The sequence below is a fragment of the Alnus glutinosa genome, chromosome 12 (assembly GCF_958979055.1).
Source record: "Alnus glutinosa chromosome 12, dhAlnGlut1.1, whole genome shotgun sequence".
Classification (NCBI taxonomy): domain Eukaryota; kingdom Viridiplantae; phylum Streptophyta; class Magnoliopsida; order Fagales; family Betulaceae; genus Alnus; species Alnus glutinosa.
The window spans coordinates 6,677,425-6,690,330 of record NC_084897.1 but is presented as its reverse complement, the minus strand read 5'-3'; the positions used below and the strand labels follow the sequence as shown (position 1 = coordinate 6,690,330).

The window sequence follows — 12,906 nt, the reverse complement described above, 5'->3', positions numbered from 1 at the left end:
ATTTAGTGAATGTTGCTTTTTTGGACAAATGGTCCCTGAGTTTATGTTTGTGGTATGAACAATATCATTGTGTTATTATTCTTGTGTTGGTATTGTGCATGTATTTATGATGATAACAAACATATATATAATGTACATTGTGGTATTGTGAACACGGTTAGGGTTTTGAGATGCATGTGGTCCTTGAATTTATGTTGGTGGTATGAACAATATTTTGTGTTATTGTTCTTGTGTTGGTATTTTGCATGTATTTATGATGATGACAAACATATATTATACACAATTGTTGCACATTCCACATAAGATATTATACATAATTGTTGCACAATCCACATAATGGGAGTACCATACATACAATGATCCAAAGTCACAAAATGGGAGTGTTAAATTCACTCCATCAACCATCCAAAAATGCCAAAGCCGAATGTACCATTACAAATACTTCCTTCACAAACACACTACCATTACAAAAAGATAAAAACATTACAAGCACCCCATCAACCATACTCCTACAAAAGCAATAAACACAACTGTCAAAAATAGCAACATTTGAGTAAGCTGCCTCTTTCGTGCTCTAAGTTGTATAACCTCTTCCTTCAAACAATTCAATTCATTACGTAATTGAGGTAGCACTTCCTTTCCCCGGGGACATGTCTCTTTGTCAAACCAAACGAAAAAACAGCATTGCCCGGCTTTCTAACCAAAACAACACAACAAAAAACACAATAAGTGTCATAATACACGGCACACCCAAAAAAAGGTCCGGTTATACATACATTCATATAGGTGATACTCATTTGGGCATATTATCAAACAGTTGAGGTACGGTTCACTTACCTTCTGTGCATCATATATGGAACACCCAAAGAAGCGCCTCCCAGGATTTGCAGTTGTCCAAGAGGTTCTTAATGGAGATCGAAGGCCGCATTTGCACTTCAGTGCATCCACACCCAAATCAGCTTTCACAGATGACATTGAAGTGGACGACTGTGACGGTGATTGCAAACCCTAAACAGTCGGATTTGGAGAAATTTCAGCAAGAAACAAGATCTGAAAAATTACCGTTACTCAACCTTATTTGCACGGGTTTGATTAAATTTGGCTTCCATTCTACCGGCGACTTTATCTTCTTTCAACTTTTTTCTTTTTTAAGCATCCTTCCCCAAGAGTTGACGACGGTCTTCAATCCTCAGCTTTATGCTTAATACTCTTGCCGCACGTGTTGGGGATGACGTTTAAGGTCGAAAATCAAAACGGCATCGTTTTTACTATGACTTGTAAGTGCCTACGTGGACAAATGTTAACTCACCCAGACGGAAGTTAGAAAAATGGATGGAAAAATGACGGAAGGATCATTTTCAAATTCGTGAAAAAGTTAAGCACTAAATACTTATTTTCAAAAAGTGAGGGATTAAATTCAAATGGCACTCTGACTCAGAGATTTATTAGACATTTACCCATTTTTAAAATTACAAACGTACTGTTTAAAAAATGGAAGGATGGAAAAAGCTGAAAAAGGACCGTGTTGAAAGGAATCCCTTTCTCTTGAAATCCACCGCTGTCACCGACATATCCCAATCGAAATCCAAACACTCTCTCTCTCTCTCTCTCTCTCTCTCTGAATCCAAAAACCTAGCAATGTCTCTGCCATTCCTTGTCGTCTTTCTCTCACTTGTTTCCTCTCTGCCTCTCTCACTCCAAACAGGAATAGCCCTCGTAGCTCCTATTCACAAAGACCATTCTACCCGCCAATACACCGTCGAAATTTACCTCAAAACCCCTCTCCAACCCTCCAAACTACTCCTCGACCTCGGCGCTTCCTTCTCCTGGCTCGACTGTTACCAGAACTACACTTCCTCCACTTACCTCCACATCCCCTGCAATGCCTCTCTCTGCGCTTCCCTCCACTCACTCGCCTGCTCCAACTGCTACGACGCCCCCTCCCCCGCCTGCGCCAACGACACCTGCGCTCTCTTCCCTGAGAACCCCGTTACCCGCAAGCCCACCATAGCCAACGCCATCATTGACTCCCTCGCATTGCCCACCACCGACGGCTTCACTCTGGGCCCACTCCGTCTCGTCCCCGAGTTCCTCTTCTCCTGCTCGCGAACCTTCCTCCTCCAAGGCCTCGCCCAAGGGGTCACCGGCCTGGCCGCGCTGGGCCGCTCCAACTTTTCGCTCCCGGCGCAGGTTAGTGCCGCCCTCTCTTCCCCCCGCTATTTTGCGCTGTGCTTGTCTGGTACGCGCTCGGATCAGGGCGTGGTGTTCTTGGGCACCAGTGGGCCCTACTACTTTAATTCGTTAATTTCCAAAATTGACCTCTCGAAATCGCTTATTTACACGCCGCTGATTCTGAACCCGGTCGGGAGCACCGTGATAACGTACTATCTACAACCGTCCGATGAGTATTTCATAGGTTTGACTTCAGTAGAAGTCAACGGTAAGGCCGTGCAGATCAACGGCTCGCTCCTGACCGTAAATGAGAACGGGTCCGGTGGGACCAAGATCAGCACCGTCCATCCGTACACTGTATTGGAGACGTCCATATTCAAAGCCTTTACTGAGCTGTTTGTTAGCGAAGCCTCTGCTTTGAACCTCACCGTAACGAACGCGGTTGAGCCATTCGGTGCGTGCTATCCAGCGAAGGACGTTTTTAGTACGCGTGTGGGACCGGCCGTCCCGACCGTCGATCTCGTGATGCAAAGCAATGAGGTGTTCTGGAGGATTTTCGGGTCGAATTCGATGGTCAGGATCTCGAGGGATGATGCGGACGTGTGGTGCTTGGGATTTGTGGATGGTGGGCCCAATGCTAGGACGTCGGTCGTGATTGGTGGGCATCAGATGGAGGATAATCTTCTTCAGTTTGATCTCGAATCAAAGAGATTAGGATTTAGCTCCTCAATTTTGGCCCAAGGGACCTCATGTGCCAACTTCAATTTTACTTCCAATCAAATTCTCAAATAATCCTTTTTTTTTTTTTTTTTTTTTTTAAATTTTTTTTTTTTTTTTTTTTTAAAAAATTTTAGAACTTTTATATATAATGGTTGTTAATTGTTTTTGTTGTTGTAAATGCTTCAACAAAGCTTGTAGTTGAACTGTTTCTGTTATTCTTTCTGCTTCAACATAGATTTGATCCTTTTAACTTCAAATGAATATTATTGGAACTGTTTCTAGTTATTCCTATGGAGTTCACTTGATTAGGGAATTCAACCCCATTGGAGAGATTTAGATCCTCCTAATATATTCTAAGACCATGGATGAGATCAATGAGCAGACTGAAAACATGAAACAGATCCAGGAAGCATTCTCAGCTCCAACCCACTTTGATGAGGTTATTGTTCTCTTGGTGCCTTTTCATTTTTCACAGGTACTATTCAGTTGCCAAAAAAAAAAAAAAAAAAAAAAAAAAAAAAATTCTTTTCTTTTTGAATTACCAATTAATTGACCCTTGTGATTCTCTGTTGGAGATACTCCAAATGTTTTTTTCATTGCAGGATGAATTGGAAGCTGAAAGAAGATGCTGCAGTTGGAAATTGAATTGAGTGATGAACAAGAGAAGTCCTTTTCACCTGCTAATGTCTATTATTTAATTTACTTGTTGAATTGAGTGATGAATATGACAGTTTTCTTTCAATTCTTTTGGTGACAATTCTTTTACCTTTCTAGCAATCCTAATGGATCACCAATGGCCCAATGGTATGAGAAGAGAGACAAAATTAGATATGAGAACCCAAAGATTTTATTTTGTTTCAAAAACTAAATCTTGAATCTAATTAAATTCCAAATAAGAAAGCAGCAAAGGTAGAAATTCAACCATATTCTTGACCAAAAAACCAATCACAACTTTGCATTGAATCTTCAACATCAAATTAAGTAGTCAAACGAGTAGTGCATTATAGGCACGTATAGCAATATACAGTTACATACAGCCGTATAGGGGTGTAAATTTGGCCGACCGATAACCGGCAAATTGGGAGACCGGTTTGGTAGAGCCGGTTACCGGTTTTAGCATTTATATAAAAGTTACATTCTTTAATATAGAAATATTGAACTACACATAGATAACCCTAATTCTAGTGGGAATACAAAATCCCTTATTAGTAGGAATCCTTCCCATAAAAGGACTCTCTTTTCCTACCAAAAGCCGTGCTTTATGAGCACCGACTTCCCCCTTGAACCTTCCATGCAAATCGGCTGCCACTTGGATCTTCTTCTTGGATTACAACTAGGTCTTCGGGTTCCTCTATAGTCATGCCACGTCTATCACAGCTGCTAGGGGTGGGGGTACGTAACAGAAATTAGCAAGCTTTCCAAGTTCTTCAACCTCCTTTGCCAGTTCCTCCATCTTTTCCACCATCTCCATCAATATGAACACAAAGGTTGCCACTGCAAGTCCCCCATTCTCTATTATGGGTCCTAGCTTCGAAGGTGACATAACCGAGTTTAGCTCTACTCTCATTGCCTTCAACTTTGGCACTATCGAAGCCTCTGCATTGCATCTTCTCATTTTCAACATACTCTCTCCAAGCTCCCTTAGAGTCGCTGCAAGTAACGATCCAACTGCTTCACATGGTTCTTTAAATGACTGCCTCAGAGTTGTTGGGGGCTAATGACATAATTCAAAAGAAATAAATTAGCCAATCAATGTTTTTTTTTTTTCTTTCAACTTTTTAAAAGTTTGAAGTAAAACAAAAGTTATTGCATGTAATAGTCAAATGGCTACAATAAGAGCAAATATATATGGATGATGATTATGTGTACCTGTCTAGGGGATTGAAGAGAACCTTTCAGTGAAAGGATGGTTGCTGCTACCTCTCTAAGTTGCTCTCCAATCTGTAGATATTTTTCCCTAGGGTAGGAAAACCCAAGTTTTCCATGCCATGGTTCCCATTTTGCAAAATTTGCCTGAAATTAACACAGTATAAGTGTATAAGCATGTTTTACCAATTAATGTGACTAGTTATTTATTTTTTTTTTTACCATGGTTGTGTTTTGTTAAACCTTGGTTTGTAGTAGGTGAAAATGTGTGTGTGTGTTGTGTATCCACATAGCCTTCTAGAAACATGTTTATAAAAGGCTCTCTTTGTTTTGTATGGAGATGGAGAAGCTGCTGGAGAAGGTGTAAAAAAAGGAAGAAGAAAAAAAGAAATAGCTGAGAAAAGAAATAGAGACGAAGTAAAGAAAATTTCTCTTCCTCTCCCCTATTTTTTGCTCTGTTTTTCTCCTCTGGTTTGCTCACTTTTCTGCAGAAATTCTGCAGCATCTTTTTCGTTTATTATCTTGTGTTTTCATTGTATAATCTATTGCCCTTGAAGTGTATTATGCTGGAAACAACCAGCCAATAGATTTGGTATTAGAGCTTGGTTCAAAGAAAGAGTTAACAGTTTCTTATATTTCACAAAAAACAAAAAAATGAGGTATTCGAAAGGAAGAATTAAACAGTAATGGAAATGACCAAATCAATGTTACATGAGAAAGGTTTACCAAAAACCTTTTGGCCTAAAGTTGTATACACATTTGTTTATTTGATGAATAGATGTCCAACTAAGGCCGTATGGGGTAAAACATCATTTGAAGCTTGGAGTGGAAGAAAACTATCAATCAAGCATCTTAAAGTATTTGGTTGTATTTGTTATGTTCAAATCCCAGAGGAGAAAAGATACAAGTTGGATGAGACAAGTGAGAAGTGCATATTTGTTGGTTATAGCTCAATGTCAAAGGACTATAGGCTATACAATTTGAAGACCAACAAAGTAATCATCAGTCGAGATGTCTTGTTTGACGAGAAAACAAAATGGAATTGGCAGCAAGGTCAAGTTGAAGATCAACCTGCTCCTATGACTGTTTTACATTAAAGATTAGCTCAAGAAAATGAAAGCAATGATGACAACATTCACCCATCATCAAGTTCAACTTCATCATCAAGCTCACCATCATCTCCAAGCTCAAGTTCAACATCTCCAAGTTTAAGTCCAATAAGATTGAGGAAATTGGATGATATTTATGCAAGATCAACTATTGTGTTGTTGAACTTGAAAACTTTGAACAAGCAGTGAAAAAAGAGAGCTGGAGAAAAGCTATGGAAGATGAAATTGAAGTTATTGAGAAAAAAAAAACATGGAAGTTGATTGACAGACCTCAAGACAAATAAATTATCAGTGTGAAGTAGATCTACAAGGTAAAATACAATGTAGATGGGTCAGTTCAAATAAACAAAGCAAGGGTAGTTGCAAAAGGGTATTCACAGGAGCTTGAAGTTGATTTTCATGAAACTTTTGCTCCTGTATCTCGCTTGGATATAATGAGAGCTCTATTTTCTTTAGTAGCTTAAAAGGGTTGGTTATTGTACCAACTTGATGTCAAATCAGCATTCTTAAATGGAGAGTTGAAAGAAGAGGTGTATGTTGAGCAACCTCAATGATTTATCATCCAAGGAGAAGAAGAAAACGTATACAAGTTGATAAAAACTTTGTATGGGCTAAAACAAACTCTTAGAGCATGGTATAGCCACATTGACAACTATTTCAATGAAAGTGGTTTCAAAAGAAGCAAGAGTGAGCCAACCTTGTATGTAAAGCATCAAGGTAATGATGATTTTCCTATTGTTGCATTGTATGTTGATGATTTGATTTTGACTGGAAGTAGTACTAAAATGATTGAAGAATTCAAGAAAAATATGGTGAACAAGTATGAGATGAGTGTTAAGGCATTGCTACACTACTTTCTTGGTATTGAAGTGTATCAAGACAAAAAAGAGTTGTTCATTTCTCAAAAAGATGTATGCAGAAAAAATTCTGAAAAAATTCAGAATGTTTGATTGCAAATCAATGGCTACACCCCTTACTGTCAATGAAAAATTAAAAAAAGAAGTAAAGGAAAAAAGGTGGATGCCTCTCTATACAAGTTTGGTTGGAAACTTGCTATATCTCACAGCAACAAGACCTGACATTATTTTGCAGCAAGTTTGCTGTCAAGGTTCATACATTCTCCAAGTCATTTTCACTTTGCAGTAGCAAAAAGATTGCTTATATACATTCAAGGCACCACAAGTTATGGAATTAGATATTGTAGAAAATTCATTGTAAAGTTGATTGGGTTTTGTGATAGTGATTGGGGTGGTTGTGTTGATGATACGAAAAGCACATCAGGTTATGCTTTTTCACTTGGATCAGGTGTGTTTTCTTGGTCCACAAAGAAGCAACAAGCAATTGCCCAATCTTCAGCATAAGCAGAATATGTTTCAACAGCAATAGCAACATCTCAAGCTTTTTGGTTGAAAAGAATCCTTGAAGATATTGGTAAGAAACAAGAAAAAGGCTGTATACTTGTATTGTGACAACAATTCAGCTATAGCAATGGCAAAGAATCCAGTTTATCACAGCAGGACCAGACACATTGCAATCAAGCATCACTTCATTAGAGAAGCAATTGAAGAAGGTGAATTAGAGTTGAAATTCCACAGGTAAGAGGAGCAAGTAGCTGACATTTTCACTAAAGTTTTGCCAAAGGAAAAGTTCCAGCAACTCAGAGAAGCATTAGGAGTTCAAGAACAACACATTAAGGGGGTGAATGTTACCGATTAATGTGCTTTGACTAGTTATTTTTTTTTTTTTTACTAAGGTTGTGTTTTGTTAAACCTTGGTTTATAGTAGGTGAAAATGTGTGTGTTGTCTATTCACGTAGCTTTCTAGAAACATGTTTGTAGAAGGACTCTCTTTGTTTTGTATGGAGAAGTTGCTGGAAAAGGTGTAAAAAAAGGGAGAAGAAAAAAAGAAAGAACTAAGAAAAGAAATAGAGACGAAGTACAGAAAATTTCTCTTCCTCTCCCTTGTTTTCTACTATGTTTTTCCCCTCTAGTTTGCTCACTTTTCTGCAAAAATTTTGCAGCCACCTTTTCCCTTATTATCTTGTGTTTTCATTGTATAATCTACTGCCCTTGAAGTGTGTTTTGCTGGAAACAACCAGCCAACATATTTGGTATCAGAGCTTGGTTCAAAGAAGAGTTTTGGGCAGAAATTTGAAGAGAAAGCAGAGGATACGTTGAAGGAAAAGTCATGACCAGCATAAGCAAATTGAGTTGGAGCAGTGTTCAAGTTCCAGTTTTTTTCAGGAGAGAACTATGATTTTTGGTGTATAAAGATGAAGACCTTATTTGAATCTATAGATTTGTGGGACATGGTAGATTTAGAACATCAAATACTTGAATCTACATCGCTCTAGGAATGATTCAAAGGGGATTCTCAAAAACTATTTTCCCAAGGATTATGGGAGCAACAAGAGCTAAGGAGGCATGAGATATTCTACAAGAAGAATTTCAGGGAGATAAAAAGGTAAGAGCCATCAAACTCCAAACTCTTAGAAGAGATTTTGAAAATATGAGAATGAAAGAAAATGAAAGTGTGAAAGATTATTTAACTAGATTTTTGGAGTTGGTAAATCAAATGAAAGCTTATGAAGAAGTTATGACTAATCGTAGAATTGTTGAGAAAATTTTAATAAGCTTGCCTGAAAATTTTGATCCTATATATGGTGGTTGTTATTGAAGAAACTAAAGACCTCTCTAGTTTAGGTGTCCAAGAGTTGTTGCGTTCATTGAAATCTCATGAGCAAAGGTTGGAACGACACTCCGAAAAATCAATAGATAGTGCATTTCAATCTAAGCTCAATGTTAATGCTAAAAATCATGAAAAGAAAAGCATTAACTCGTAAACAAAGTGAATGAAACTTATCTAGAGGAGGTAGATGTTTCAGAGCAAGAGGAAGATGAAGAAGTCTAAGAGGAAGAGGTAGAGGAAGCTTTGAAAGAAAGCCAAGTGATGAAGGCTCTTCACAAAGATGTAATATTTGCAAGAAGAGTAGTCATGTTGAGAAAGATTGTTGATTCATGGGAAAGCTACAATGCTTTTATTGCAAAAAGTTTGGTCACTTGTAAAAAGATTGTAAATTATTGAAGAACTATCAACAAGCAAATTTCACTGAGGAGAAAAAAGGTGAATGAAGCTTATTCTATGCATGCCAACATGTTTTCGAGAAAAAGAATGATACATGGTTCTTAGACAGTGGCTGTAGCAATCATGTGACACCGGAGAAAGAAATTTTTATTGACATAGACACCTCATTCAACTCTAAAGTGAAGATGAGAAATGGTGCTGTGGTGGATGTTAAAGGAAAATGCAGCGTTGGAGTTGAAACCAAGAGAAGGCTGAAGCAAATTCATGATGTTTTATTTGTTCCGGAGCTAGATCAAAACTTGCTTAGCATTGAACAGCTCATGGAGCATGACTATGCTTTTCACTTTGAAGAACGTAGTTGTACAGTGTATGATGAAGGGAAAGAAAAATTGATTGTGGCTGAAGTTAAAATGGCTCCAAATAGAAAGCCAAGTAATGAAGGCTCTTCACAAAGATGTAATATTTGCAAGAAGAGTAGTCATGTTGAGAAAGATTGTTGGTTCATGGGAAAGCTACAATGCTTTCATTGCAAAAAGTTTGGTCACTTGTAAAAAGATTGTAAATTATTGAAGAACTATCAACAAGCAAATTTCACTGAGGAGAAAAAAGGTGAATGAAGCTTATTCTATGCATGCCAACATGTTTTCGAGAAAAAGAATGATACATGGTTCTTAGACAGTGGTTGTAGCAATCATGTGACACCGGAGAAAGAAATTTTTATTGACATAGACACCTCATTCAACTCTAAAGTGAAGATGAGAAATGGTGCTGTGGTGGATGTTAAAGGAAAATGCAGCGTTGGAGTTGAAACCAAGAGAAGGCTGAAGCAAATTCATGATGTTTTATTTGTTCCGGAACTAGATCAAAACTTGCTTAGCATTGAACAGCTCATGGAGCATGACTATGCTTTTCACTTTGAAGAACGTAGTTGTACAGTGTATGATGAAGGGAAAGAAAAATTGATTGTGGCTGAAGTTAAAATGGCTCCAAATAGAAGCTTTCCATTCACTTTCAAATATACAAAAGATGTTGCTCTAAAAGCTAGTATACTTGATGAATCATGGTTGTACTATAAAAGATTGGGTCATCTGAATTTTCAAAGTCTCAAGCTACTACACTAGAAAAATATGGTGCAAGGGCTTCCTACTATCATTGAAAAAAAATGAAGTTTGTGAAGGTTGTACTCTTGGGAAGCACCGTCGACAACCATTTTCTAAAGGGGTAGCATGGAGAACTAAGAAGATGTTGGAGTTGGTGCATACTGACGTTTGTGGACCGATGCAAACTCCTTCTCATTTTTAAATCAGGTACTTCATTTTCTTTATTGATGATTATAGTTGCATGACTTGGGTTTATTTTATGAAACAAAAATATGAAGTTTTTAATATCTTTAGAAAGTTTAAATGTCTTGTTGAAAGGCAAAGTGGTTGTCTTATAAAAGTCTTGAGAAGGGATAGAGGGAAGGAATATACTTCAAATCAATTTCATAAATTCTATAAAGATGAATGCATGGAAATGCAATTGACAGTTTCTTATACTCCACAATAAAATGGGGTATCCGAATTGAAGAATCAAATAATAATAGAAATGACCAAATCAATGTTGATGAGAAATGTTTATCAAAAACCTTTTGGCCTGAAGGTATACACAACTGTTTATTTGATGAATAGATATCCAACTAAGGCCGTGTGGGGTAAAACACCATTTGATGCTTAGAGTGGAAGAAAGCCATCAATCAAGCATCTTAAAGTATTTGATTGTATTTGTTATGCTCAAATCCAAAATGAGAAAAGATACAAATTGGATGAGACAAGTGAGAAGTGCATATTTGTTGGCTATAGCTCAATGTCAAAGGGCCATAGGCTATACAATTTGAAGAAAACAAAGTAATCATCAGTCGAGATGTTTTCTTTGATGAGAAAGCAAAATGGAATTGGGAACAATGTCAAGTTGAAGATCACACCCTTATTGTCTTATTTGACGATAAGAAAATTTGTTTTAATAATATTGTATTTTCAGAGTGATTTAGTGTGACGTCCCACTTCGTCTGAGTGCGGGAATGAGAACGTGCTTATATATGTATTTATGCCCTTCTTAACATAACACGTTTTAAAGTTAAAGAGTAATACAATGATGAATAATCTTCTGAGAAGTCTAGTTCAAATGAGCCAAAAACAGATAATATTGTGTTGTTGGGTGAGTCGTTACATTTACATTTAGAGGATTAGATAATTATTTATAGCTTATCATTTCATGCTAATTAATATTGTCTTATAAATGGAGTGAAGATCTAGAAGAGATATTATACCAGTGACTCATCCTTTGCCTTGGAGTTTAGGATGGATTTGCAGCTACTAAAATTTGCAGTGGGCTGGTTTTCCTTTTCGCTCGTGAAACCAAAGTATTCCTCCAGGCATCCTATAACAAACAAAAACAACATAAGTTGTTTGATTAATACTCCTCCCTGTTTTATTGAGAATAAGAAGATAATTAAAGAATCTTAATTACCTTCAACAGAGCGTGCGAGGTCTTCGAATTTAGAGGCCATAGAGTTGTGAAGTTCATCGCTTGCCCATATCGGGAAAACAAGCAAGCTTATGAAAATACAGATGGCGAGACCCATAGCGATTGTTGAGAGACGTTCACGTGCTAATATAATTACCTTTTCAGCACGTATACCAGACACCACTACTAGATTGAAGGTGAGGATGAATATGAGGGCCCCGTAGTCATATTTTTTCTTAATCCTCGGAATCAATCGTGCATACGTGGCTGCTGCAGCTGAAATTTTCATGATTTATGAGAATTAGTAGTATATATCTTCTTTAATGAAATATTGGCTTGATTATATATAATTAAGATCTAGCTAGGCTACTGGCTATTGTGTGATATAATTAGTTGCATATATATATATATGAGAACCCTCTACTCCCATGCACATTGTTCATTTCATGCAAGCAATTTTAGGGACTTGATCAATTAATTTTACTAAAATTCTTTAGCTGCGAACTCTTACCAAAAATGAAAACAGAAGTACCAACAACAATGGGGTTGCCGATTCCACCGACTTGTTGAGCTAAAGCTGCCTCTAAACACCCGAGTCCACCTCCTAAACTGGTTCCGATTACACGGTTCAAGCCCTTGCTTAGTGTAGCACCTGCCCACAAATTAGAAGAGTCAGCAAAACGGAAATTTGGAGAGCTCAACCATTTTCTTGTTCGATCATGGACAAACCAGCGAGCAGTTTAAGAATGTGATAAACAAACCTGCGAAGAACTCAAAGATGACAACAACAGTCATGATAGCCCACATGGCATTTTCTCCAACTTGGCCGAAAAGAGGATCCAGTAGGTAGAGAAGTGAAACCAAAACTAGGGCAGTTCCAACCTTGATACTGTGAATCAGTTTTCTCAAGTCATGCTTAGTTTTCTTCTCTCTAAGATAGGCAACAATAGGAGGAAGAGAATCTCTTAGATAGGAAATAATCGGAAGATGAGAAAACTGAAACTTCTTTTTCTCTTGAAGAGCAAGTACTCCCTCTCCATCTGGAATAGATATTGCAATTGACGCCATTGCTACTGAATACTTTTTTCTCTCTTGGAGAGAAACCATATGTATATATGTCTATATATATAGTGTATATAGACAAGCACAGGCACCCATGATGTCAAAAGTTGAAGAGCAAAAGAAGAACATGCAAAGGAGACGCATGTAGTTTATGCATTAAACTGATCAATGGGGACACGTACGTTAGTTTGAACTTAGCAATTAGCATCGACATAAGCTGATAGAGAGGTGTTGTATGTAGTACTATAATACCCTCCTTTATACCTATTCCTCTCTTTTATTTTTACTTTTCTAAAAAAGAATCAACTTCAAAACATTAGAATTTTTTTCACTTTTTATATTATATCAATAATTTTTTATTTATTCAAATAAAAAAATTTACTACAAT

At 37.3% G+C, this 12,906-nt stretch overlaps 3 protein-coding genes across 3 annotated transcripts; 1 reads left to right on the top strand and 2 right to left on the bottom strand.

Moving 5' to 3' along the window:
* Nucleotides 1-335: 335 nt before the first annotated feature.
* On the bottom strand, nt 336-1,035 carry LOC133851162 (uncharacterized protein At1g43920, Chloroplastic-like). The gene is made up of 2 exons (XM_062287478.1): nt 838-1,035; nt 336-696 (listed from the first exon to the last, which is right to left on the bottom strand). The coding sequence occupies exons 1-2, from the start codon at nt 973-975 to the stop codon at nt 484-486; spliced, it is 351 nt and encodes a 116-aa protein (XP_062143462.1). The 5' UTR covers nt 976-1,035; the 3' UTR covers nt 336-483.
* A 526-nt stretch (nt 1,036-1,561) lies between these two features.
* LOC133850979 (probable aspartic proteinase GIP1) lies at nt 1,562-2,971 on the top strand. Its single transcript, XM_062287259.1, has one exon. It carries the CDS (start codon nt 1,639-1,641, stop codon nt 2,962-2,964), a length of 1,326 nt encoding a protein of 441 aa, XP_062143243.1. The 5' UTR covers nt 1,562-1,638; the 3' UTR covers nt 2,965-2,971.
* A 1,206-nt stretch (nt 2,972-4,177) lies between these two features.
* On the bottom strand, nt 4,178-12,524 carry LOC133852530 (aluminum-activated malate transporter 13-like). Its single transcript, XM_062289295.1, has 6 exons — nt 12,218-12,524; nt 11,968-12,108; nt 11,460-11,732; nt 11,260-11,369; nt 4,762-4,905; nt 4,178-4,606 (listed from the first exon to the last, which is right to left on the bottom strand). Exons 1-6 carry the CDS (start codon nt 12,522-12,524, stop codon nt 4,250-4,252), a joined length of 1,332 nt encoding a protein of 443 aa, XP_062145279.1. The 3' UTR covers nt 4,178-4,249.
* Between the last annotated feature and the right edge of the window lie 382 nt (nt 12,525-12,906).